Source organism: Ruditapes philippinarum, unplaced genomic scaffold (assembly GCF_026571515.1).
Source record: "Ruditapes philippinarum isolate M1 unplaced genomic scaffold, ASM2657151v2 ctg471_1_1_1_1, whole genome shotgun sequence".
Taxonomy (NCBI): Eukaryota; Metazoa; Mollusca; class Bivalvia; order Venerida; family Veneridae; genus Ruditapes; species Ruditapes philippinarum.
In genome coordinates, this window is record NW_026853363.1 from 140,076 (window position 1) to 164,502 (window position 24,427).

The 24,427-nt window shown below is 33.2% G+C and overlaps 1 protein-coding gene across 17 annotated transcripts in view; it reads left to right on the plus strand.

Moving 5' to 3' along the window:
• LOC132736639 (talin-1-like) overlaps positions 1–24,427 on the plus strand; it is a 143,153-nt gene that overhangs the window by 49,843 nt on the left and 68,883 nt on the right. For all 17 annotated transcript variants that reach the window (XM_060723804.1, XM_060723818.1, XM_060723811.1 and 14 more), the window contains 22 exons: positions 4,174–4,271; positions 5,087–5,216; positions 5,823–5,972; positions 8,340–8,485; positions 9,884–10,011; positions 12,003–12,066; positions 12,607–12,711; positions 14,298–14,453; positions 14,876–14,977; positions 15,417–15,674; positions 15,942–16,082; positions 16,864–17,018; positions 17,673–17,826; positions 18,484–18,756; positions 19,384–19,599; positions 19,939–20,184; positions 20,726–20,854; positions 21,374–21,487; positions 21,995–22,108; positions 22,513–22,776; positions 23,534–23,617; positions 23,950–24,177. In XM_060723804.1, coding sequence (XP_060579787.1) covers positions 4,174–4,271; positions 5,087–5,216; positions 5,823–5,972; positions 8,340–8,485; positions 9,884–10,011; positions 12,003–12,066; positions 12,607–12,711; positions 14,298–14,453; positions 14,876–14,977; positions 15,417–15,674; positions 15,942–16,082; positions 16,864–17,018; positions 17,673–17,826; positions 18,484–18,756; positions 19,384–19,599; positions 19,939–20,184; positions 20,726–20,854; positions 21,374–21,487; positions 21,995–22,108; positions 22,513–22,776; positions 23,534–23,617; positions 23,950–24,177 — 3,455 coding nt within the window. The remainder of the gene's footprint in view (positions 1–4,173; positions 4,272–5,086; positions 5,217–5,822; positions 5,973–8,339; positions 8,486–9,883; positions 10,012–12,002; positions 12,067–12,606; positions 12,712–14,297; positions 14,454–14,875; positions 14,978–15,416; positions 15,675–15,941; positions 16,083–16,863; positions 17,019–17,672; positions 17,827–18,483; positions 18,757–19,383; positions 19,600–19,938; positions 20,185–20,725; positions 20,855–21,373; positions 21,488–21,994; positions 22,109–22,512; positions 22,777–23,533; positions 23,618–23,949; positions 24,178–24,427) is intronic.

Sequence of the window (24,427 nt, forward strand, 5' to 3'; positions counted from 1 at the left end):
GTATTCTGTGTACTATGATAATTATTGTATAATATTCTGTTAATATTAAAACTATTAATCAATAATTATTATTTAAATAATAGATGTAAAAATGTTTCTGAAATGTACAAAATGTGTCTGATTTTGTGGAATATTTAATCTTTATTATAAATGGGCATTAAATGCAAGAATGCCTGTCTAAGAGTAGTAATATTATTCTTTGTAATGGGTAATTTGTTAGTTTTATGTTTTAGTTATAGCCAATTACAGGGATATTTCATATATTTATGTTGTATTATATGTTTTTTAATTGACTCTTGAATTGATTGTAGCACTAAGTGGTAGGTATATGTCACCAATATGGAGCCAGGTACTTCTAATGATCTTTGCAGATAAAATAATTGACTGTAAAATGCAGTCAGAAAAACTGAATAATCATGCAGTGCAAAAAAATGACTGTTTGCAGTCAGAAAAACTGACTGTTTAATGTAGTCTGAAAAACTGACTGTATTATGTAGTCAGAAAAAATGACTGTTTGAAGTAGGAAAAACTGACTGTATAGTGCAGTAGGAAAACTGACTGTATAATGTAGTCTGAAAAACTGACTGTATTATGTAGTCGGAAAAACTGACTGTTTGAAGTCGGAAAAACTGACTGTATATATAATAAAATGCAGTTGGAAAACCGACTGTTTTCAGTCAGAAAAATTGACTGCTCTGCTTTTGTACTGTGATCATGATTGTACTCTCGCTAACCAAATATAAAAACATGACTAGTGCATTAAGCAAAATTCAGAAATGCTTGAATGAAACAATCAAACCTGCGGCTAATGTTACGTTTTCAGGCTCAGTTAAATTAAAGTATAATAACCTAACAATGAATACACATTTTGCGACAGGATCTGAAACAATAGATTTTAAATATTAATTTTTATTCCTCTGATTTTCTTGAATTGTAAAACAAAATTGTCCAGTTTCTACTTGATTTGAACAGACTCCCATTTCCTAACTCTGGGAATGATATTTAGTTAACTTAAGCCAAAAAGCATAGGACTTGGTTAGACAGTATGGCTGGCCGGGCTTTGGTTGTTAAATCTTCTCAGTTCTACACAAAAAAATGAAGGAAAAGCGAAAAGTTGGTTTATTAAACATGCAGGATATATACATGTATGTGACTTGGGCTTACTTACATTTAAACATGCCAATTAACTCAACTTTGAAAAATCAAAAGAACGTTCAATGTATACATTTCTTTAATTAAACTGATAATAACTGTTTCTCTAAGACAAATTTTTGTTTTGTTTATTTGATCGAAATATTCTTTAGTTTTTAGTTCATTCCTTATGAATATGGATTTAAAGAAAAGCCAATCTAGTTAACTTTTGGTGTTTCCTATAAGGAAATCATGCTATAGTCGTTATAATATTTGATTCGGAGCTGCTCGGCAATCACATGAGGGGATCATAAATGCAAATGGAGTATTTATGGAATGCATATTATAACGAGAAATATATGTAAATTGTGATAATAACTGGCAAACGTATAAAAGACTGCGGACAATTTTGCAAAATGCCAACCTAAATGTTATTCGAAATTGGTCCCTATTAACGCTTGTACTCGAGTGGTTTTAAGTTGGGATTAATTATTCCCATTGAAGCAGTTAGTTGGTTAGGAATTATTTGTAATTTTCCGGGACGGTATATCACATGTCCGGGACTCCAGTCTAGATGTGATTTTACATGGTGTTGTACAGTAGAGGAATAGGAAATGAGGATTTTTTTTTCTTTTTTACTGAGACTTTGCTGTATTGAAATTCAGGTTTTTGGCACATTATTCAAATATTGATGAGTTGTGTTGACTGATTAGATAATATTGCATTGTGTTGGATAATACTGTGGCTAGTTTATTTAGATAATACATGAACATTGTGTTGCAGTTTTGATATTGTTAATTTGGACATTATGATGCAGTTGTGTTGGATAATATATGGACATTATGTAGTGTGTGTTGCCTGATATCTAGCTGGGTATGATTGGAATTGATATTTTAGAATTGTGTTGCCTAATATCCGGACATTAATGTTAAGATTTAGATGTATCACTATCTAGTTTTAAAGTTGAAACTAAGTGAAAATATCCTGTATATGTAAAGTGTATTTTATTTATTGATGCAGTATTATGAGACTGCTTTATTGGAATACATATTTTAGCTATTATTATAATTTTATTTTACTAACGTACCGGTGATTTTTCTCACTTAATTGGGAAGAGGCATTGGCCTCTTGATTTTTGGAAAAATAATCGCTAAAATTACTGATTTGGGAAGTAAAAAAGCTGGTGTAAGTTGAGATTTTTGGGAAAACTGCATGATTTTAAAGGAAATTTCAATTGGGAAGCGGTCCTTTTTCGGAGTCTGTTTTATAAGTAGGAAAATCACTGCATACAGTATTTTTGTATTGTAAGACATTGTATTAAGAAACCATCCCTGTAACAAAGAATTTTGTTGTATTTATATAATCAGCCATTTTACAGAAATTTTGATGAAGAAATGTTGAAGATTTTAAAGATACTGTAACAATATGCCTGTCGCCATAATGTCTCCGTACTTGTGTAAAATCCTGGAAATACGGGTAAAAAAGAATTAATGAGTGAAAGAGAGAAGGGGGAAAAAAAATATCCCCTTCGAAACCAGATTTGAACATGCTTGTTACAGCAGCTAGTACTGTTGTTTTAGATTCATTTAATATAAAATTATTTACATTTAAATAAATGCTGATGATTTAGCAAAAAAATTATTTTTTAAATACAGAAAACACTGAACAAGAATCGTGTGACATAAATTATACAAATATATTCTATGTTTTACAAAATGTATAATCTTATTATTTATCTATATTTTATGTCAGTTGTTTTATGACGGAAAGTACACCCAAGAGTTCAATGTCCATATTACTATTTCATGTCACAAATGTTTATTCAGTTCAATATTCATATTGATATTTCATTTGACAAAATGTTCAATCTAGAGTTCCAAATGACAAAATGTTCACTCCAGAGTTCAATATTCATATTTATATTTCATGTGAAAAAACGTTCACTCAAGAGTTAAATATTCATATTGCTATTTCATGGGACAAAATGTTCAATGAAAACTCCAGAGTTCAGTATACATGCACATGGCTATTTCATGTGAAAAATTGTTCACTCTAGAGGTCAATATTCTTATTGACGTTTCATGGACAAGTACAGTTGTATATCTTGACATCCAGTCCCGTACGGGGAATTCAACATTCATTTTCAAATGATAGATTTGCAAATTTTTGAAAGAAGTCATAATGTGAATGTATTTCTTCAGTAACAAGATGTGATAGATTTGACGTCAGATTCCGTGTTCCGATTTACATATTCTTTCCCCTTAACTAGATAGAGACATATTGCCCTCTAGTTTTTACATGAAGAGTTTTTCTACTGTCGAACGTACAGTTATTGGTGTACAGGGAAGATATTTTTAAAGTTTTTGCACGCTATTTGGAAAATTGATTTTTCTTTTGACGGCCTTTTTCGCCATAGTTTCTTCGGCTGAATTTTGGAATACTGATTTTTGTAAAAAGGATTTTTGTGAATTGGAACACGAATGAACAAAGGATTTCATGATTTTTATGTTGATTGAATATTAGCTAGAAATCTAAGGAACAATTATATCTTCTCTTAGACTTAATGAAATTGTGTTAATACTCTGTGCTATATATCACCAAGAATAAACTATTTGGACTATTTGAATCAGTGTAAATTATTTGGATTATGTGGAGAAGAAAATGAGACCTCAGGATTATAACTTTAATATATAAACTCTGACAGGGTTGTTTAAAGAAAATTGAAAGAGGATTGTGCTGTTTAAAAGTATAGTTTATAGTTTAAACATACTTATTTTTGAGTTCGATTGCGAAACAAGTTCTTGCAACTAAATATATTAATCACTTTCGAGACTTCAGGTATCTAAGTGCGTATAGTGTAATATTACATAAAAAGTAACATTGTTGTTTGAATTGGCAACATTAGTAAACTGAAATGTTGGATGAGTCATTCATCATAATAAATATGTTGTTAAAATAGACAATGTACATTGCAGGGTATATAATCTACAGAGTTTGATTATTATAAAATTTGTTGTTCATGGTGGTTATTTCTATTTTCAGCAAATGATTTTGGTTTATTTCTGGCCGATGATGACCCTAAGAAAGGACTATGGCTGGAGATGGGAAGATCCCTGGATTATTATCTCCTCAGAAGTGGGGTATGTCACATTATTGTTGTACAGTCATGTACTTTTCACTTTTTCTGTTCTTTAATCAATATCCGCAGTCACTCTCACATTATCTGTTAAAAAGTTACTCTGTCCTGCAACTAACCTCTTAACCTCCTAATTTTGTGTGCTGAACTGGTCTGACTTTCCATATTTGGGACAGTCCATTATCTGTTTTGGGGATAAACATTTTAAAGGAACTCCACTGTGGCCAAAAAATTTAAAAACAAAAAAAAAATTTTTTTTTACAAAAATCAGTTGAAGCACTTAAAACAGAAATGCAAAAGATAATTTAAAAAAAAAATATGTTAAAAGGTTGGTTTTCTTGTGTCTATGGAACCTTTCCTGTTGAATTGCTCGCATTTAGAAAAGGGTAATGACATATAAATATATTTTATTAGGACAATCTTTCTTGTGTGAAATAAAGGATTGATGTGCATGTAATTGTTAAATTGACATTATGGTTAACTTTCTATTATTTAAAGATAGGTCATTAGATATGACCTTTTTAACACAATTGCCTAGGATTTAAAATTGGCGATAATGGAAACCTTAAAAGGTCAGTCAATATTGCTAACTTAAAAATCTTGCAGTGAGTCTGTTTGTGGAAAGGCCCTGTTAAAGTGTATGCTGATATATGTGACAAAAAATAACAACAGAAAAATAATGTTGTTTCATAACCTTATGATCGTTTCTTGAAAGATTTGTGACATTGATATGCTTTGCACTGAATCAATGTCTCGGCATGTTTATTTTGCTGACAGCGCAAGGGTGAATATATTCAATTTCAATTATTTTTTTCTCAGGATCTTCTGGAGTACAAGAGTAAAGTTCGAATCCTCAAAGTTCGCACCTTAGATGGCACAGTGAGGAAGATGCAGATAGATGACAGCCACACTGTCGGACAGTTACTTATTAATATTACATCTAAGATAGGTAAACTGTGACTTTATTTTCTTATATTTTACAGCCGAATAAAGGCTGTTTCCCCTATAAATAGAGTAAATATTCCATCATTAGTTGTTGGAATTTAATTTCAGGTTTTCCCTCTTTTTATGATTTATCATGCTATATTTTCCCCGGTTGTTTGGAAAATTGGAATAAATAGGTATTGGTACATATTGTGAAGGGTCTCTAGAACATTGCTGTAAAGCTATAAAGTTATACAACAAAATGCACCAGCACAGTTAGTCTGAAAAGTTATACTGCATTAACTTATGCCTAATAGTGAAGAAAGTTTCTGGAGTTTGATTTTTGTAACTTAACAAATGCTGACGTAACAAAGAAGCATGGCCATGACCCACAGTTAGGCTTGAACCCAGAGATTCACAATCCCCGGATTAAGAGGAAGACTGCTTAACCACTAGGCCACTGTTTGCTTTTATACATGTGACAATTCTAATAGTAGTTATGTAACATACAGCATTTATCTCCCTTAGGACATATATATTTCCTGACTATGTCAGTTATACATCAAATTACATGTATAGGTATGTATAGCCATGCCAGTTTATCTCAATTTTAACTTTATTTGTGTGACAGGAATAACAAACCACGAAGAATATTCACTGATTGTGGAACTACCAGATGATGAAAAAGAGAAAACATTGACATTAAAGAGAGATAAATCTATAGCTAAAGATCAGAAGAAGTTGGAGGAGATGAGGAAAAAATTGCATACTGAAGATGATAGTGAGTAACTAACTTATATATATACCATCTGCATTATCTCACTACAGTCCTCATATATATTTCATCTGCATTATCTCACTACAGTTGTCATATATATGCCATCTGCATTATCTCACTACAGCCATCATATATATTCCATCTGCATTATCTCACTACAGCCATCTGCATTATCTCACTACAGTCATCATATATACCATCTGCATTATCTCATTACAGTTCTCATATATATTCCATCTGCATTATCTCACTACAGTCATCATATCTATTCTATCTGCATTATCTCATTACTGTCATCATATATATGTCATCTGCATTATGATTTATCATACATGAGCTATTATATACATATGTATATGCCATCTACATTATTTATCTGAATACAGTCATTATATGTATGCCATCTGCATAATCATACTTCAGCTATTATATATATATGTATATGCCATCTGCATTATCTCATTACAGTTCTCATATAAATGCCATCTGCATTATCTTACTTAAATCCTCATATACTTGTTTATGCCATCTGTATCACTCAGTCATGAATTGATTGGTTTAATACCATGACTAGTAGGGTCATTCAGTTAATGGAACATTGAAAATTTTGATAATTACATGTAATCAAATGCGCTTAAGCAACAAAAATTAGTTCCAGCAATGGGAATAGTGTTAAATCCAATCATAAAGTTACTGTAGGGATTTTAAAATTTGATAATTTGAATGATTTTTATTGTTCATTTATATTTTGTGACTTCTCTTGAGTTATTAATGGAGTCATGCTGGTGTGAAACAGATAATTTAAACAAGCTAAGTGCAGCTGGGATATTGAAAATCTAAATTAATCGTGGGTTTTTGACATAATGCTGTTGTTGATAATTGTGTAATAAACATGTAAATTACATGTAAAGGGATATTTATTTTTTTCATGAGGAAGTCATCATGTGTGTGTATTAGATCTGATAGAGTAATGTAGTTGCATGTCAGAAATGATTGCGATTTCGTTTGTCCTTTTGCCTGAAAAAATTTGATCTTGATTGAAGATTTGATATTCATTTTATTTTTGTACATTCATTGAAAGTTTCATTTAAAGATAGCTTGTAAGGATCTTTTATATGATGTACCATGTATATGATGGGTCAGTAATGGTGAAATAATGCACTGAGGCGCATCTGAGGTTTATTTCCACCAGTAAAGCTGGAAAGTTGCCATATGACCTATGGCAACTGTAGTGAGATAATGCAGATGGCATATAAGAATTGATAAGGAGTTACAGTCGAGACTGTCATATGTGACTTTCCAAGGGACCTTCAGAAAAAGGTCGCATATGACAGGGAGTCTCTAAATACAGTCTCAATATCATCTATCTGTCTATATACCAATGTGACTTAAAGAACACTGATATTGTTACTGTGATCACGTATCTTGCAAAAAATATATATGGATATAATTATGCAAATAAAACCATTTTCAAACATCAAAGAATATGTAAAATGTTTATTGCCAATATTTGTGCACATTATATTTAATCAATAAATTACATGCACTGATTTCTTATCGGAAAATTTGACTTAGAATTTATAGAAAATAAAGTTCTAATTACCTCCCTTTAATGGCCTTTATTTACATGAAATGTTAAATTGGGTGATATCTTTCTAAATTATGCTTATTTGAACTTACAATATTGACAAATCTTAATTTGAGCATCATATTTATGAAATAAAACCGTGAAAAAATTGTGTTACAGGATCTTTACTGTAAACATATCCATATCCAAAGCTTTTTCTGGTTTGGTATCAATATTTTTTTCCGTATTAATTATGCAGCCATAGAAAGGTAAATTAAAAAAATGCTGCCTAAAAAATCTTCCATGGGCACTCTATAATTAAAAAAAAAATCTAACACAAGTCTTAACCCAGTTTACTCAGGTAGTACATTACACACACATGATTGCATCATGATTCCCATGAACCGACGCTACGTCACTTGGTACCTACATGCTAACTGTGTAATTGAGATAGAGGTGTGTAGACTTTGTTTGCTACAGTGCTGGATTATAATTGGACTTAATTAATTTGGCCCTCTGGGTGTTATAATAGGTAATCTTTATCTGATTAACGGACAATTAAAAGGTGTGAAAGTCGTTTAAATCAGACAAAACATTGCATTGGGACCAGACAATTAGGGTCGCTTGTCACATATGACAGGGAGTCGTTTAATTCAGACCATTTATATAGGAAAATACGTTGGGAGTACTGAAACAAGGTCGGATAAGACAGGGAGTCGTTTAAATCAGGGGGTCGCTTAGGCAGTCTCGACTGTATTGTAAAGTTGAAATACATCATATAAATGAGAATTTTGTTATTTCAGTGAATTGGTTAGACCATGCTAAAACACTTAGAGAGCAAGGTATCAACACTGATGAGGAGACGCTTCTATTGAGGCGTAAATTTTTCTTCTCCGATCAAAACGTTGATGCGAGGGATCCGGTACAGCTAAATCTGCTATTTGTACAGGTAAAAATCACAATTATTTTCATACTTTTATCTGGTAAGATGTTCAAGGAGGGGGCTTCCATGGCCAAGTGGTTGTGGTTTGCTGACTTTAACTACAAGCTCCTCATTGATGTGGGTTTGAGTCCCACCCAAGACACCCTTGTGGCTGAGGGGTCGCCTGTAAGGGTTCAGGCTTCAGAATTGCAGCTATTGTTTATCCCTGCGTAATCGTAAGAGACAACTAAATAGGTTTGAATTATTGGAGTCTATGCATCTTTTAGCTCCAGCAGATGAAGTGATTTTTACCCCTGGTGTTGCTTTAAGTTTGTAACACCCAAGGTTAGCCAAAATCATCTTTCCTGTTTCGGCACCATATGACCTAAATTGTGTTGGTGTGCTGTAAACCTAACAAAACAAACAAAGAATCCCACCCAATAACTTACAATACTTTCAGGGTAACATTCTTTTTTAAGGCAGTGACAATTTTTTTGACTAAAAGCAAAAATTACTTGACTTCATTGACTACTTTTTAGTAGGTCAACAAATATTTCATGCAAAACTGGGAAAATAAAGATGAAGGAAAATGTCTTCTTTTTTTAAAACAACAGAAAATACATTTTTATATGTTTTATAGCCTAGTAGATGTTGTAAAGTTTTAAATTAAAGAGAACAACGATGAATGTGACATCGCCTTTCAGACATTTAAAATGTCTTTATGTGATAAAGTATGAGAAGATATCCCCCCTGAATTGTCGAGAATTTACGTGTAACATCATTTATAAACACGGTTGTTAGGAAGTGGAAAATTGTGTCGCAACTTAAATTGTCAATTTGAAGAAAATCTCTCCTGGCTTTTGTATCCACTTTTTGTCTTGTTGAACAGAAAAAAAGATGTATTTGTAAAAATGTTTGCACAGGAAAATTGTATTAAGTTAGAATATTGAACCAATAGTGCTGTAAACAATTATACACACTACAATATAATGAATGATGAAATTCACCAAGGAATGAAAATTTATTTTTGTCAGTTAGATGCTAGAAAAGTTAATTTTATTTTACAAAGTCTTTTTTTTTTTTGGAGAGAAGTTTTTTTTAGAACTGGAAGATGTTTTCTATTTGTCACCATTAATGTTAATTATTTTCTTCCGTGTTTAATTCTATTAACATGGGTTACCTACAGTTGAAGTCTCTGTTAGTTCTGAGGTAGGTGTTAGAAAGTTGAAAGTTAGAAAGTTGATTATCAAAAAATTGTATATTTTGTCTTATTTTGTATGAAACATTTGAAGTTTCACAAGAGTTCTGATGATTAATAAATTTTTCGAATGTTATATATATTTTTCTTAACATTTTAAGACTGTTTTATTAATCTTGGGGGGCCTGCCACTTCTTTTGATGTGAGATGTTTTTATATATTGTCAGACTAGAGATGCCATATTGAATGGAACTCATCCGGTGTCTCAGGACGAGGCTATCATGTTTGCGGGCATTCAGTGTCAGATACAGTTTGGTGACCATGACGACCATAAACATAAACCGGGTCTTTTCGAGTAAGTATCATATAATTATGTCTATATCCACGGGTGGCCATGTTTCATTACACTGATCATTTTTATGCTCCCCGAAAAAATTTCGGGGGAGCATATAGTCGCCGCCTTGTCCGTCCGTCCGTCCGTCTTTCCGTCCGTCCTTCCGTCCCCTTTTTTGTCCGGGACATAACTTTGAAACAACAAGAGGTATCAACATGAAACTTTGTAGGTAGATAGATCTCATTGAGTAGGTGTGTAGTGCACAAGAACCGTAACTCTGCCTTGCGTAATTTTTGAATTATCCCCCTTTGTTTATTTTACACTTTGAAGTTTGTCCGGGACATAACTCTAAAAGTATAAGAGGTATCAACATGAAACTTTGTAGGTAGATAGATCTCATTGAGTAGATGTGCAGTGCACAAGAACCGTAACTCTGCCTTGCCTTATTTTTGAATTATCCCCCTTTGTTTATTTTACACTTTGAACTTTGTCCGGGACATAACTCTAAAAGTATAAGAGGTATCAACATGAAACTTTGTAGGTAGATAGATCTCATTGAGTAGGTGTGCAGTGGACAAGAACCGTAACTCTGCCTTGCCTACTTTTGGAGTTATTGCCCTTTATTCATTTTGACACTTTGACTTTGTCTGGGACATTACTCTAAAATTATAAGAGATATCAACATGAAACTTTGTAGATAGATAGGTCTCATTGGGTTGAAGTGCAGTGCTTAAGAATCATTACTCTGCCTTGCCTTATTTTGAAGTAATTGCCCTTTGTTTATTTTTACTTTTTGACTTTTGTCCTGGACAATACTTTAAAACTATTAGAGATATCAACATGAAACTTTGTAGGTAGCTAGATATAATTGGATAGAATTGCAATGCTTAAAGAACCTAAACAAAGCCTGGTCTAATTATGGAGTTATTGCCCTTTGTTCATTTTTACACTTTGACTTTTACCCGGGACATAACTCTGATATCATCAGGAAACTTTATAGATAGATAGATCTCATTGAATAGAAGTGCAGTGCAAAAAAACATAACTCCGCTTTGCCTAATTTTGGAGTTTTTGCCCTTTGTTCATTTTTTTTATACTTTCCTGTGTCCAGAACCTTCTCGGGGAGCATCACCCGGTTCAACCGGTTCTTGTTACAGTAGTTTGATACGCTATATATTTTCTTGTAAACTAAATGTTCATGGTGAAATAATTTGACATGAATGTTAAATTTAATTTGATTTTTAAATGCATCCAGTTGTCCAGTTGTTTACTTTATGAACAAACATCAGACAAGACTTTGACAATTATAAACAGAAATGGTGTTGATTCTGGGATAGGGACAAATTTAGGGCATCTGACAATATGAGTAACACTTAACCTGCAGAATTCATCTTGCTTTGAATTTCGAACAGTCCGTTCAAAAATTTTAGGGATTTTAATATCAAACTGTAAGGTTTTTCATTAATAACAGATTGACGATTCATATCAATTGTTGAAATAGGTTGTATTTTCAGCCTGTAGACTTGGCCAAATTGTTTGTTTTAGTTGGCACATCTGTTGCCTCTGACAAAAATGAAAACATTGAAAATTTAAAAAAGGGCCTTGTTAGACTGTACATATGTTCTGTACAGGCCTGACTCTTTACTGGTTACAAAGGCTAATCACTTCAGGTTCCCGCAGGTTATAGGGTTATCCGGCTGTTATATTGGTAAAATTGCCAATGGATGGACTTGAAGGCAACGTCGCCTAAACAATTCCTTCCTCGCGCTACTCCTACATTTTTTCAACAATCCTGATTTCAAGTCTACAACCGCTGGTATGGAGTTGAGAAAAGCTGTTTAAAAACAGATATTAATCGTATAAAACAAACACGTAAACGTATTGAAACGATATAAAATTCCTCCTGGAATTGAACCAATACGTATTCACATGCCATATTCAAATGCAGACATGTTGTCTTGTATAGTGTGAAAACTAAATAGTTTGTAATATGTTTGTTACATGTATTTCAGGAATAAGGAGTTCCTGCCGAAAGAATACTGCAAAGTTAAAGGCATAGAGAAAAAGATATTCTTGGTATGAAATATAACACAGTTTAAATATTCTTATATTCTTTAAAGCAGTTTTAACAAAAGATAAAAAAGAAAGACAAATTTATCAAAAGAAGTATAAATTTTTTCAAAGTACAAGTTTTATAAGAAAAAAGCTACAAGTTTAATCAAAAGAAGTATCCGTTTTATCAAAAGAAATATAAGTTTAATCAAAAGAAGGATAAGTTTTATCAAAAGAAGGATAAGTTTTATCAAAAGAAGTATCCGTTTTATCAAAAGAAATATAAGTTTTATCAAAAGAAATATAAGTTTAATCAAAAGAAGGATAAGTTTTATCAAAAGAAGGATAAGTTTTATCAAAAGAAATATGTTTTATTAAAAGAAATGTAAGTTTTATCAAAAGAAGTATGTTTTATCAAAAGAAATATAAGTAAAAAGGACAAGTTTAATCAAAAGAAGTATAAGTTTTATCAAAAGAAGTATAAGTTATCAAAAGAGTATAGGGATTTATATACCATTAAAAATTGTATATTTTATACAACATGTCATAAATGATTTGTTATAGGAACATAAGAAGTGGTCAGGGTATTCAGAAAGAGACGCTAAAGTGAAGTATACACAGCAGTGCCGTGCCTTAAAAACATACGGAATTACCTTCTTCCTTGTCAAGGTATGTTTCAGCCCGGGCTTAAAATACAGTCAAACCTCTGCTGAGCAACTCTCTGTAAAGCAATAACCTCTATACAACAACTGTAACAATTCTTTTCAAACTACTTGGGTGCTCACTCATGCCTAAAAAATAAAGGGGCATCTGGAGTTGTCCTTCAGTAGTAAAGTTTGAATGTTGCCATATGACCTTTACTGTGTTGGTGTGAATTAAAATCCAAGCAAACAAATAAACAATTCTTTCCAAAGTAAGTCTTGGATTTAATTCCTCTAAAGCATCATTTCTTAACATCTACCAAAAAAAAAAAAAAATGAAAAAATCTTTGTCTCGTAAAAGGTGTTGCTTGCAGAGATTTTACTGTATTATTATAGACATTGTAGTATTGTATTCCCTTGTAATAATGTAATGACAAGGTAAATGTGTATTTACATATGTAACATTTTTATCATGTAGGACATGACAAAGTCTTCATGCTTAGATATATAAGAATTGTTATATTGTTGCATTTAATGAAATGGGTCATCTAGTCTGTGATGATACATAATGAAACAGTTACATTGCCATTTAAAGAAGATGACATTTGTTTCGACTGAAATTTGTTCCTAATTAATACCATAAAATTGATGTTTCTGAGGTCTTTGCCCAATAACCTGCTAAATTTGTGACATGGATTTGTCCAGCTTTGAATTTGGAACAGTCCATTCAAAGTATAAGGGATTTCAACGGCAAAATAAAAAAAGAAAGAAAAAAATTGAGCTACCAACAGTATTGAACCTGGTCAGACTGCGCGGATGCTCAGGCTAGCGCAGCTCTATACTGGGTGGCCTAGTCTACTCTACTTTTTTGTTCTGTTGATTTAAATATATAGAGATATTTCATAGGGGTTGCTTAAAATTTTCTGGCAATACAGCATAATATTATTGAGTCATATTTCCTATAGTTTCCTGTTAGCGGAGAAATATAAAATAAGATTGAATATTGCAGTAATAGGTTTTTTGTTTTATTACTGTTCTTTGCTGATGGAACACATTATTTTATTTTTTGCCATGATCATCATGTTCAATTTGGCAAGTGAAAGAATTTTGAGTTATAACTTTGATCATAACCTATCAAAATTATTTGATGAAATCTCTCCGTGAAAATGTATTATGTTTAGAGGAATCATTTAGGAAAAAGAAAAATGATTTTTTTTAAGATTCATGCATAAGATTTTGAAAAACAAAAAAGCTTAGGAGAAAAAAAACTTGCGGGGGGAAAAAAGACAAACAAATGCAAATTGAGGGCAGTGGTATAAGAAAAGCTGGGTTTTTTTTAATGTTTTTAATACAGTTATGAAATAGCATGGGTAAAAGTTTTCAGGATTCTGTTCTGAATTCAGGAATTTTTGACTCCGAAAAAGCCATATTACACGACTATTGACAAAATTGCTTTTAAATAGGGGTCATTACTCTCAGTGCCTGAAATGGCTGATGGCCCCTTATTAAACATGGGATACACTCACATGCTTTTAAATATCTTTACCTTCACACGTGTTGTTGAGTGAGGAACCAGTTTATTTAATATCAAAATAACAACATTTATGATTACAGGAGAAGGTAAAAGGAAAGAACAAGCTGGTACCTAGGTTGTTGGGTATCAACAAAGAAAGTGTTGTCCGTGTAGACGAGAAAACTAAGGAGATCATGAAGACGTGGCCTCTTACAACAGTAAGAAGATGGGCAGCCTCCCCAAATAGTTTTACTCTGGTAAGTTCATACATCAAAATTTATTTTCATTGTCTTCTTCCACAGCTGTAATTCTTTCTTCTTAGCCTTTCTAGTTTGACTATTGAAGCACATTGCCATCACATTGGTTAAGGTTTTGTGTGCAAGTTGGTATCTCTAAAATACTAAAGGGCACGGATTGAAACTTCATGTGTTTGTTCTCTGTGATTATCTTACATGATTGATGCAGATCCCATTACTCTTTAAGTTTCCTTTTTACAGCGTTATGACCCTTCTCTTACTGTCTAGCACTGAGAAAAGTTGAGCGATCTGTGATACGGACAGCTCATTTACAAGAACTTCAACCGAAATCTTCCCCAACTTGTAATGTTGGAAAGTCACTATAAGTGTGCCAGTGACACTTAAAACACAAATATATACTATCATATTTACTTTTATTACAGGATTTTGGTGACCATGCTGACCAGTATTACTCAGTACAAACACAGGAAGGAGAGCAAATTGCTGCCCTTATTGCTGGATATATTGATATTATCCTTAGAAAGGTATGTCCTTATTTGTGTGACAGTAAGTCTTTATACTTGATATTTTGTATTGAAGAACCCCTAAATGCATAATTATGTCCTAGGCTGTGGTTTGATCTTAAGGGGACTCAATTCTTTCATGTAGGGAAGGCTACCAACTACCTAATATAGGACAGTTCTATCATGCCCTTTAATTATTCATGTTAGGGGGTTTGAAAGTCACCATATGACCTTTAAATACAGTCTCTATGACCCATGTAAAAAAAAATTCATGGAAGGAAATACATGTAGGTAGAATCAGACATTTTTTGAAAACTAAATGACTTGTAAAAATTACCTTTTCAGAAAAAAGCAAAGTAAAAGAAATTTTTGCTATTTTTAGTAATGCAAAATAAGTTGCTGTTTAAGAATACAAGATATTTAACTTTATGGCATTAATTTAATAAATTTTTTACCATAGAAAAAAGCAAAAGATCATCTGGGTATTGAGGGAGACGATGATGCCCTAATGTATGAGGAGAATGTGTCATCAGCGAAGGCGACCATTATCTCACACCAGTCACATAATGTTAGCCACCCACAGACTGGGTCAGTATCAATCCCGGGGGTGATGAGGGATGGGGGCGGAGGAGAGAATCAGATCAGTATGGGATCCATGCAGCAAGCATTGTTCAGTATGCAGTCAAACCAGGCCCATGCTGGTCAAGCTATTAGACAGGTACTGATAAAACAAATAAATGTGGATTTAGAAAAATTTAGAACATATAAGTAACATTATACATTTTGATTTTAAAAGAATTTTCATTGGTTCCGGTACAAACAGTTATAACCTTATATAATCTGAACTGCCAGTTGAGAGTTATATATATCCCTCTTCATTGACCATAAAATCATTGACATAAACATTCTAACAGTTTAGTCCATATTTTAATATTTTCATATCTTGACATAGTAAAACTTGTACATTATTATTTTGCTTGAACAGAGTCAGAGTTTCCAGGAGCATGGATTGACTCAGGCACAGAGGGCGCTGGTGTTGACCATCGACGACGGATTGTCTGCCGTAAATCAGGCCCAGACAGAGCTGGATCAGAGAATAGATTTACCGGATCTCGGCTCTGATGCTGTAAGTTATATAACCAGACATGTAGTTTATATATCTTGTTGTTAAATGTTGATATTCATTATTGAACATCCAAGTGTAAATGGTCAGTGAACATGTAAAAATAAAACTAACTTGACATTTTGCCATGCTTGTGTTCAATTTGATATTTAACTAGAAAAATAATCATTAATCCGTGTGACCAACAGACTTTTCTATAAATATCTTCAGAAAATGTTGGTAAATTAAATGTTCAATTCAGATCTTCAAAAGAGTGGGGCGGTCTTTTTATAATATAAGTCGTTTTTACATTGTATCTGAAACATTATTCATTATTAATTACTGGTCAATCATAATTACAATAGTTAATCTTTTGAAATATATTACTTATTCAGCTCAGTCGAAAAAATAGCATAATGTCACTTTGATATTTTACATATTATTCATGTTGATCAGTCTGAAACTGCTTAGAATTTAATTCTGTTAGAAAGCTTGATGAATTAAAAATCGAGATATACCGACCTGGAGCATGAATGCAAGTGACTAGATTACTATTTAACTGAAATAATAGTGTTACAATGTAAAACACTCTCCTGTGACATAAATATACAAGAAGTAAATATATATCAAAATTGTCTAAAGAGTGCGATAGTAGCCAGGGGTTGGTAAGAGCGAGTAGCCAGGGCTTGGTTACAGTATTGATACACAAAATATATTGGTATTTACAATTCATAAGCATATCCTTATTCATGAAAGCTTTGAATTTTGAATTTATGCTTGAATGATTTTATTTTCTCTTTCTCAGGCTTCAAGAAAATGGAAAGAGAACAATTTAGATCTATCTCGACAGAAAGTTTCAGCACAATTATCGGCTATGAATGCCGCTACAGCCCAGCTTGTAACTTTAACCGGAAATGATGAACCGGATTATGGTGCAGTAGGTGCTTCAGTTAACCAGATGTAAGTTTTCCGATGATTTTGATACCTCACTTTTAAATTTGACAACAAATTGTCGGAAGGAAGGTAGTCTAGTACTGGTGTAACTCTCCAGGAACGATGGTTAGGAAACTACCCACCTATATGACTGAAAAACTGTTGGGAAAAGGCGTAAAATGAAAACAAACAAACAACGAATGGTGGTTTAAATCGCTTAAGAATTTTCCAGTTAAATGTTTTATGATCTTAGTTGAAAGTGTACAGTATGGTGATTGTTGATATGCGAGCCACTAGAAGTGATCATGAAAGCTGTTTCTGTCAGTCCATTATATAACACCATTACAAAGTAATGTGTATGAAAATCAATAATGTTTTTTGACAGGTTATATGGCAAACTATAAATGGCTGTGAGCTTATATTTTACAGCCATATAACATGTCGGAAAAAAATCTTTAGGAATTTGTAACATTAGGAAATTTTATTCTATGTCAGAGTCAAAATAAAAACAAACATGCTGCAGTGTTTATAAATTATATAAATATCACAATTATCAAAATGAAAATTGCCATTTAAAATGTGCAATTTAGTTAAAAACTTTAAGAAACATGGTGAAAAGTAAACTTATAACACAACTCTGTAGAAGATGATCAATTGTTATGGTTGTTGCTATATTTCCAGTTCATCAAATCTGGGAGATTTCACACATGATATTCGTATGTTAGCTGCTCTACAAGAGGATGATAATCATGGAACAAACTTGATGGATGCTGCTAGAAGGCTTGCAGGTGGACTTTCTGATCTACTTAATGCAGTACAACCAGAGAGGAAAGAGGTATGTTCTCCATTATTCCAAATAAATCTTCATGTAAACTATAGTAACAAATTGACAGAATTATTTATGGTTTGTTAACATTGGCAGTATCCAGGGTTATCATTATTATCAGATATCGTATCATTGGTTGAAATGCTGTTAAAATTGGCTGTCCTTTCAGTCTGTAGATTAAAATATGTAGATTAAAATATCCCCCCTAGAGCCTCAGCAAAATAGGTTGTTTTAATAAGCACATCTAGTCACTTTAATGCAATAGCTGGTTATCTCCTATTAAATTACAAAGGACTTAACCTGTTACTGCACTAAGGTGACCATCTGTAGCCTCAGATATTAATGAAAACCCCAAGTATCATAGCTTGGTGTCCCTTAAAAAATTGCATAAATTCCAATTTTAAGTTGTCCGAATGTAGGTTTAATGTTTTACGAAATAAATCTTGATAGTTTCTGCAGTTAGTGCCTGTCCCTGTGTTCTTAAATTAGTTTATTGAAAGATGTGTGAACATTTCTTATTTAAATTAATCATAATGCTCTTGATTGGATGATTTGAATGATAAGGTATAGGTGGAGATACATACAAAATCCCTTTTAATATGTTTGGAATAGCAATAATTTAGTGACAAGATTTCTGGTTACCATGGAAACTTTGTTATATTTCAGCCAAGACAGAATGTGTTGAATGCAGCAAGTCGTGTAGGCGAAGCCAGCCATGATGTTATGGACGGAGTTGGAGAAACTGCCACTGACATGGACAAAGCATACCAAGATACTCTGATAGGTCTTGCCAAGGCTGTAGCTAACGCCACGGCTCAGCTCGTACTGAAAGCTAAGACTGTTGCCTCGACAACGGAGGACCAGGAGATGCAGAATCGCGTGATCAGTTCAGCGACATCGTGTGCTCTCGCTACATCACAACTTGTAGCTTGTACAAAGGTAAATTAATCCCGACAGGGACTTTGGATTCTTTCATGTGAGGAAGCTATTCAGGTAGCCTACTTATTAACATCGGTGGTTCTACTCAGGTGCCCATTCATGCATGAAATAATGTACGGATGGGCACCTGAGGTCTGCCTCCACCAGGAAAGCTGGAACATCGCCATATGACCTATACTGTGTCGTTGTGACGTAAAACCCAATCAAACAAACACAGGTACATTATTCCAGTTGACATGTTGTCAAAGTTTTAATCAGACTTCTGAATGTGCAACTTTCATCCTTATGTAACTTTAGGCATTGTGTAATAAAGCCATGTAATAAGAATAATATTACACTTGATGATGTGATGTCATTTGCGTTATATACAAACATAGCATTAAAGCATGCTAAAGTTAGCGTGACACGGTAGGCACGTCAATGAAAAATGGCTCTTTTTAACTGTAAACCATTTTCATTTTGGATATTGGATAAAAGGAATATTTAATTTGTGAAGATTTAATACAAAATTTATTGAATGTGTCTAATAAAATAACCATAAAATAGATAGCATTTTACATGTACGTTTTGTGTCAACTTTTGTTTTGTTCCTTTTGATGAATCATGTGAATAAATTAAATCCTTCAGGTGGTTGCACCAACAATCGGCAGTCAGGCATGCCAAGAACAGCTTATAGAGTCAGCCAAGATGGTAGCTCAGTCAGTGGAAGGTGTGGTAGATCAAGCTGCCGCCGTCTCACAGGACGAGAAACTACTGCGTGACCTGGGCGAGGCAGCCACAGCTGTCACACAAGCATTGAACGATATGTTGAAGCATATAAAACTGGGCGCTGGTCCGGCTAGGGTGAGTTAAAGTCTTGATATGTTACAACAAATACATTCTGTCATAACATTATGACATCATCTACACATTCATAAATATGCGTAAAGCATCAGATTGCTGCTGAAAGTACTCATGAGATATTCAATTTCATAGTGCATATAACTTGAACAAGCTTGACTGTTGCATAACACTCCCTGATGAAAAATTAATGCTCTTTCTATAAAAACAAAAAAGATGTTTTTTAGGTTTTGGCTCTTTGCCAAGTCTTTACCTTTTAAGATTCATCTTTCTAGCTTCTACTGATATAAATAAATTTAAAGTGCATGTTTGACTTTATGTGTCCGCAAATTTTATTTTCAGGCATCGGAGTCCCAGGAAGAGGCTGTAGATACTATACTGTCAGTGACTGACAGATTGTTCAGTAGTGTAGGCGATGCCCACGAGATGGTTAAACAGGCTCGACAGCTCGCACAGGCAACATCTATGTTGGTAAATACGATCCGAGGCCAGGCCGAATCTCACCCAGATTCTGATGTACAGAAACGACTGTTGGCCGCAGCAAAGGCACTTGCCGATGCCACTGCTAAGATGGTTGAAGCTGCGAAGGTAAAGATTTAGTCAGAATTTTATCAAAAATTTTTTTACTCTTAAAATGAACTTGCAAAATTGAACATTGTACAATGGTTAATAGAATTTCAAGTCCATCAGACGTATTTAAAGTAAATAGTTAATCTGAAGTTCATGGAGAATTTTCGAGTTGTATTTACGATGGTTAGGAAACTACCCACTTATATTACTGAAATACTGTTGGGAAAAGGCGTAAAATGAAACAAACAAACAATTTCCATTCAATGTCATGATTGTTATGTCATTAATATGAAATGGCTCTTTAAAATGTCTGTTTAAAAATTGTGCCATAAACTCCTTGATTTAAAAATATTTAGGATCATTTTTAACTTCTTGACATCCAGGCTGTTTAATAAGGCCCTATTTCTACAGAAAACTATGAAATAAATGCTGAATTTAGAATAGTAGAGCTTTTATTTACTTCCCAACTTTCACACAAGTTGAAAGAATTGTTTTCATATTTTATGTAAATTAAAGTCATTGAAGTCAAGTAATAAGAATGTGTATATAATGATTGTAGGGATGTGCATCTAATCCGAATGATTCTGACCGCCAGCAACATTTACGTACTGCAGCAGAGGAACTACGGTCAGCTACAAATACTGCTGCTAGTAATGCATTGAAGAAAAAACTTGTTCAGAGACTTGAGGTAGGTCACATATTCTGGTGTTCTAAGTTCTTAGGGAAGACAGAAAATTATGATTTGATGAATGTATGTGAAATTTAAAGTGATACTCAAGGTGTCTGATGTATGTCTATTTCAAGTTTGCCTACTGTTATAAAATTCACCACCAAAGTAAGCTTGTTATTGCTTTTAAAATAAAAATCTTACAATATATGAAATTTATATCTTTAGAAAAGTAATACCGTATAATTCTTTGTACATGAATGTAATTTGAAATGTGAGGAAGCAACCCTAACTTTCGAAAGGTCAGTGGTTCTACGTAGTTGCCTGCTCCTGCCTGAAATAGTGCACGATGAGGCACCCGTTGTCTCCCACCATCAGCAAAGCTAGGAAGAAGAAATATGACTGTAACAGTGTAGGTAACATTAACACATCCATACATCCCCTAACACAAGCACAACCTCAGAAAAAAGTGTGTTAATAATAATATTGATACCATTTGTTTGTGTATATACAATGTACATATGAATGTATATTTTACAGAGTGCAGCAAAGAACGCAGCAACGGCCTCCACACAGCTAATTAATGCATCAGGTAGTGCTAATAAAACAAACACCAACAAAACATCACAACACGATCTAGAAGTACAATGCAAGGTGTGTTTTTTGTTTCCTTCTTTTAAAGCTACATGCCTCCAAATGAGCCAAAATATTTCAGAATAATCAAACTTTGAGGAAAATGTACTGTAATTTTAAGAAAAGTGGAAAAAAACCCACCTCAGATTTAAGTAATAATTTACATGTTATATGCCATGAATAACTAATTTTGCAGTATTTATTACCATATTTTTACTGTGTTACTAGCGCAGAGTAAAGCAGTAAGGGCTATTTTTGCAAATTTTGACCTCTTATTTGGTAATTAACATGGGTTGTTAGTGCTGTTTGCAATGCGTAAATTATTTTCTTCGTTCACTTCACAAAATTTTTCTTTTCCGTTTGTTTCAATGAACTGATTAAAGGGTTATTATTGTCAAAATTATTGGTTTTTAATGTTAAAAAAAGAGATGATTTTGAAAGTGGTCTTCTATATTTCTGAAAAATAACTCCATGTTTATGAAAATAATACAAATAATGACAACTAAATGAGTTATATGCATGTTACAGACAGTTAATGAGGAGCTTCCTGCATTGGTTCAAGGATTTAGGGGTGTGGCCAACAACCGGGACAGTGCCAGAGCTCAGCTTACCCTGCTCAAGTCTGCACAGGAATTTGTTCAGGTAAAATTTTATATATTGATGGCTTCAAACCACCTGCCCCTTACCGCTGCAGGTTGGAATCCTGTCATGGGGAGTTTGCTTTTTTTCATGTGAGGTAGCTATCCAACTAGCTTACAGAATATAGATGGTTCTACTCAGGTGGCTGTATGTGCCTGAAATATTGCATGGAAGGGCACCTGAGGTCTTCCTCAACCAGTAGTTGCCATATGACCTTAAAAAAATAATTTGTGCAACATAAAATCATCACTTTTTACATGAAAATAGTTCAAGAGCATTTGTAAGATTTATGAAAATCTTAATATATAAAAAAAATTCGCAATACATGTATTGCAAAATCTGAGAAATAACAAAAAACAAACAAAAAAGTGACAACATTATGAATTTACTGATGCTTCTATTTTTAGCCTGCTAACTCACTAGTGAATGCCGCCAACGCTGCGGCACCAACTGTGACCGATCAAGCAGCAGCCACCAATCTTCACTGGAGTGTCAAGTCTATGTCGGCAGCTCTAGCCGAGTTACGTACTGCCTCGTCCAAGGCCCAGGAGGTGCTAGGATTTATGGAACTGGAGAGTGCTCTGGAAGAGGTTCAGGAACTGGATAGAGAACTTATCGAGATGAAACAGTCCGCCCATGATGGCACTCTTAGACCACTGCCTGGTGAAACGGTAAGCTGTCATAATAATTATACAAGTGCTCTAATTTTATTTTGTTCAATATAATTTTCATGAAGATCATAATCGAAGAAATAAAGCTCCGTGACTTTGGCTTAAAAAAATTTTTGCTCAAAAAATGCTAAGGTAAAGATGTTATTTGAAGATGTGTATATACATCAGAATCAAAGAATTTGGTATATTATTGAAAGAACTATCGAATTTGGTATTTTATTGTCAGATATTGACAGAACTATTGAATTTGGTATTTTATTGACAGAATTATCGCATTTGGTATTTTATTGACAGAATTATCGAATTTGGTATTTTATTGACAGAACTATTGAATTTGGTATTTCATTGACAGAACTATTGAATTTGGTATTTTATTGACAGAACTATTGAATTTGGTATTTTATTGACAGAACTATCCAATTTGGTATTTTATTGACAGAACTTTCGAATTTTGTAATTTATTGACAGAACTATTGAATTTGGTATTTTATTGACAGAATTTAAATTTGGTATTTTATTGACAGAATTTAAATTTGGTATTTTATTGACAGAACTATCGAATTTAGTATTTTATTGACAGAATTCGAATTTGGTATTTTATTGACAGAATTATGGAATTGATATTTTATTGATAGTGTCTTATAGCCTTCTTAAATAGAAGCTGTAGGAAATTGTTGACAATATGACAATATTTACCGATGTTTGTTCCATTTTCAATTTTCTTGTTTGATTAATTGAATATCTTACAAATTTACAGGCGGAGTCCTGTGGGGCAACTCTTGGTGCAAACTCTAAGAAAGTGGGATCTGCTATGGCTCAACTTCTCACAGCTGCAGCGCAGGTAGGTTGAACTTATTTTGTATTGAAGCAAAAAAAAACAAAACAAAATGTTAGAAATTCAATGGACACTTTGCTGTGCCATGCTGTTAAAATTTCATGAATATTATCCTTTCTAATACAATGTTAATGTCTAAATTCAGTTTCACCTTATGTTAGTTTGACAATTGCATCATTCAGATTTCAAAGAATTGTTTAGCTTGTATATCGTCAACTTGGTGCAGTCAAGGGTTAACTCCTTGTGTAATGTATTAGGAGTTAACCCTTTTCTGCACTAAGGAGATGATATGTCAATAATTTGACAACAATTTAATGAAATTTCTTTTTATTTTCAAGGGCAATGATAATTATGTAGGAATTGCTGCACGTGACACAGCCAATGCTCTACGTGTATTTGTTAACGCTGCACGAGGAGTTGCCGCCAACTCGAAGGACAAACAAGAACAGCAACTCATTCTGGACAGTGCTCGTGAAATTATTGCCCGGTCTAACGAGCTTCTAGAAGCTGCTAGAGAAGTAATTGACAATCCGAACAAACCTGATAATCAACAACGATTACAACAGGTGAGCTTGCGTTACCTTCTGATTCTGTTGTATAAGTTTTTTTTTCGGCATAAATAGTCTACACAACAACATAAGATTTCAATGTTTAATATTTATTTACATGTTTTGCCAGAAAACTTCAGCAAAAAACTTTATCAGAATGATAAATGTAATGAAATTTGTGAGGAATGACCTTAGGTAACAAAAAGAAAACCTCTTTGTTAAAGCAGCTTACCGCCAGGTTTGTGTCAATTTTTATGAAAACTTTGTT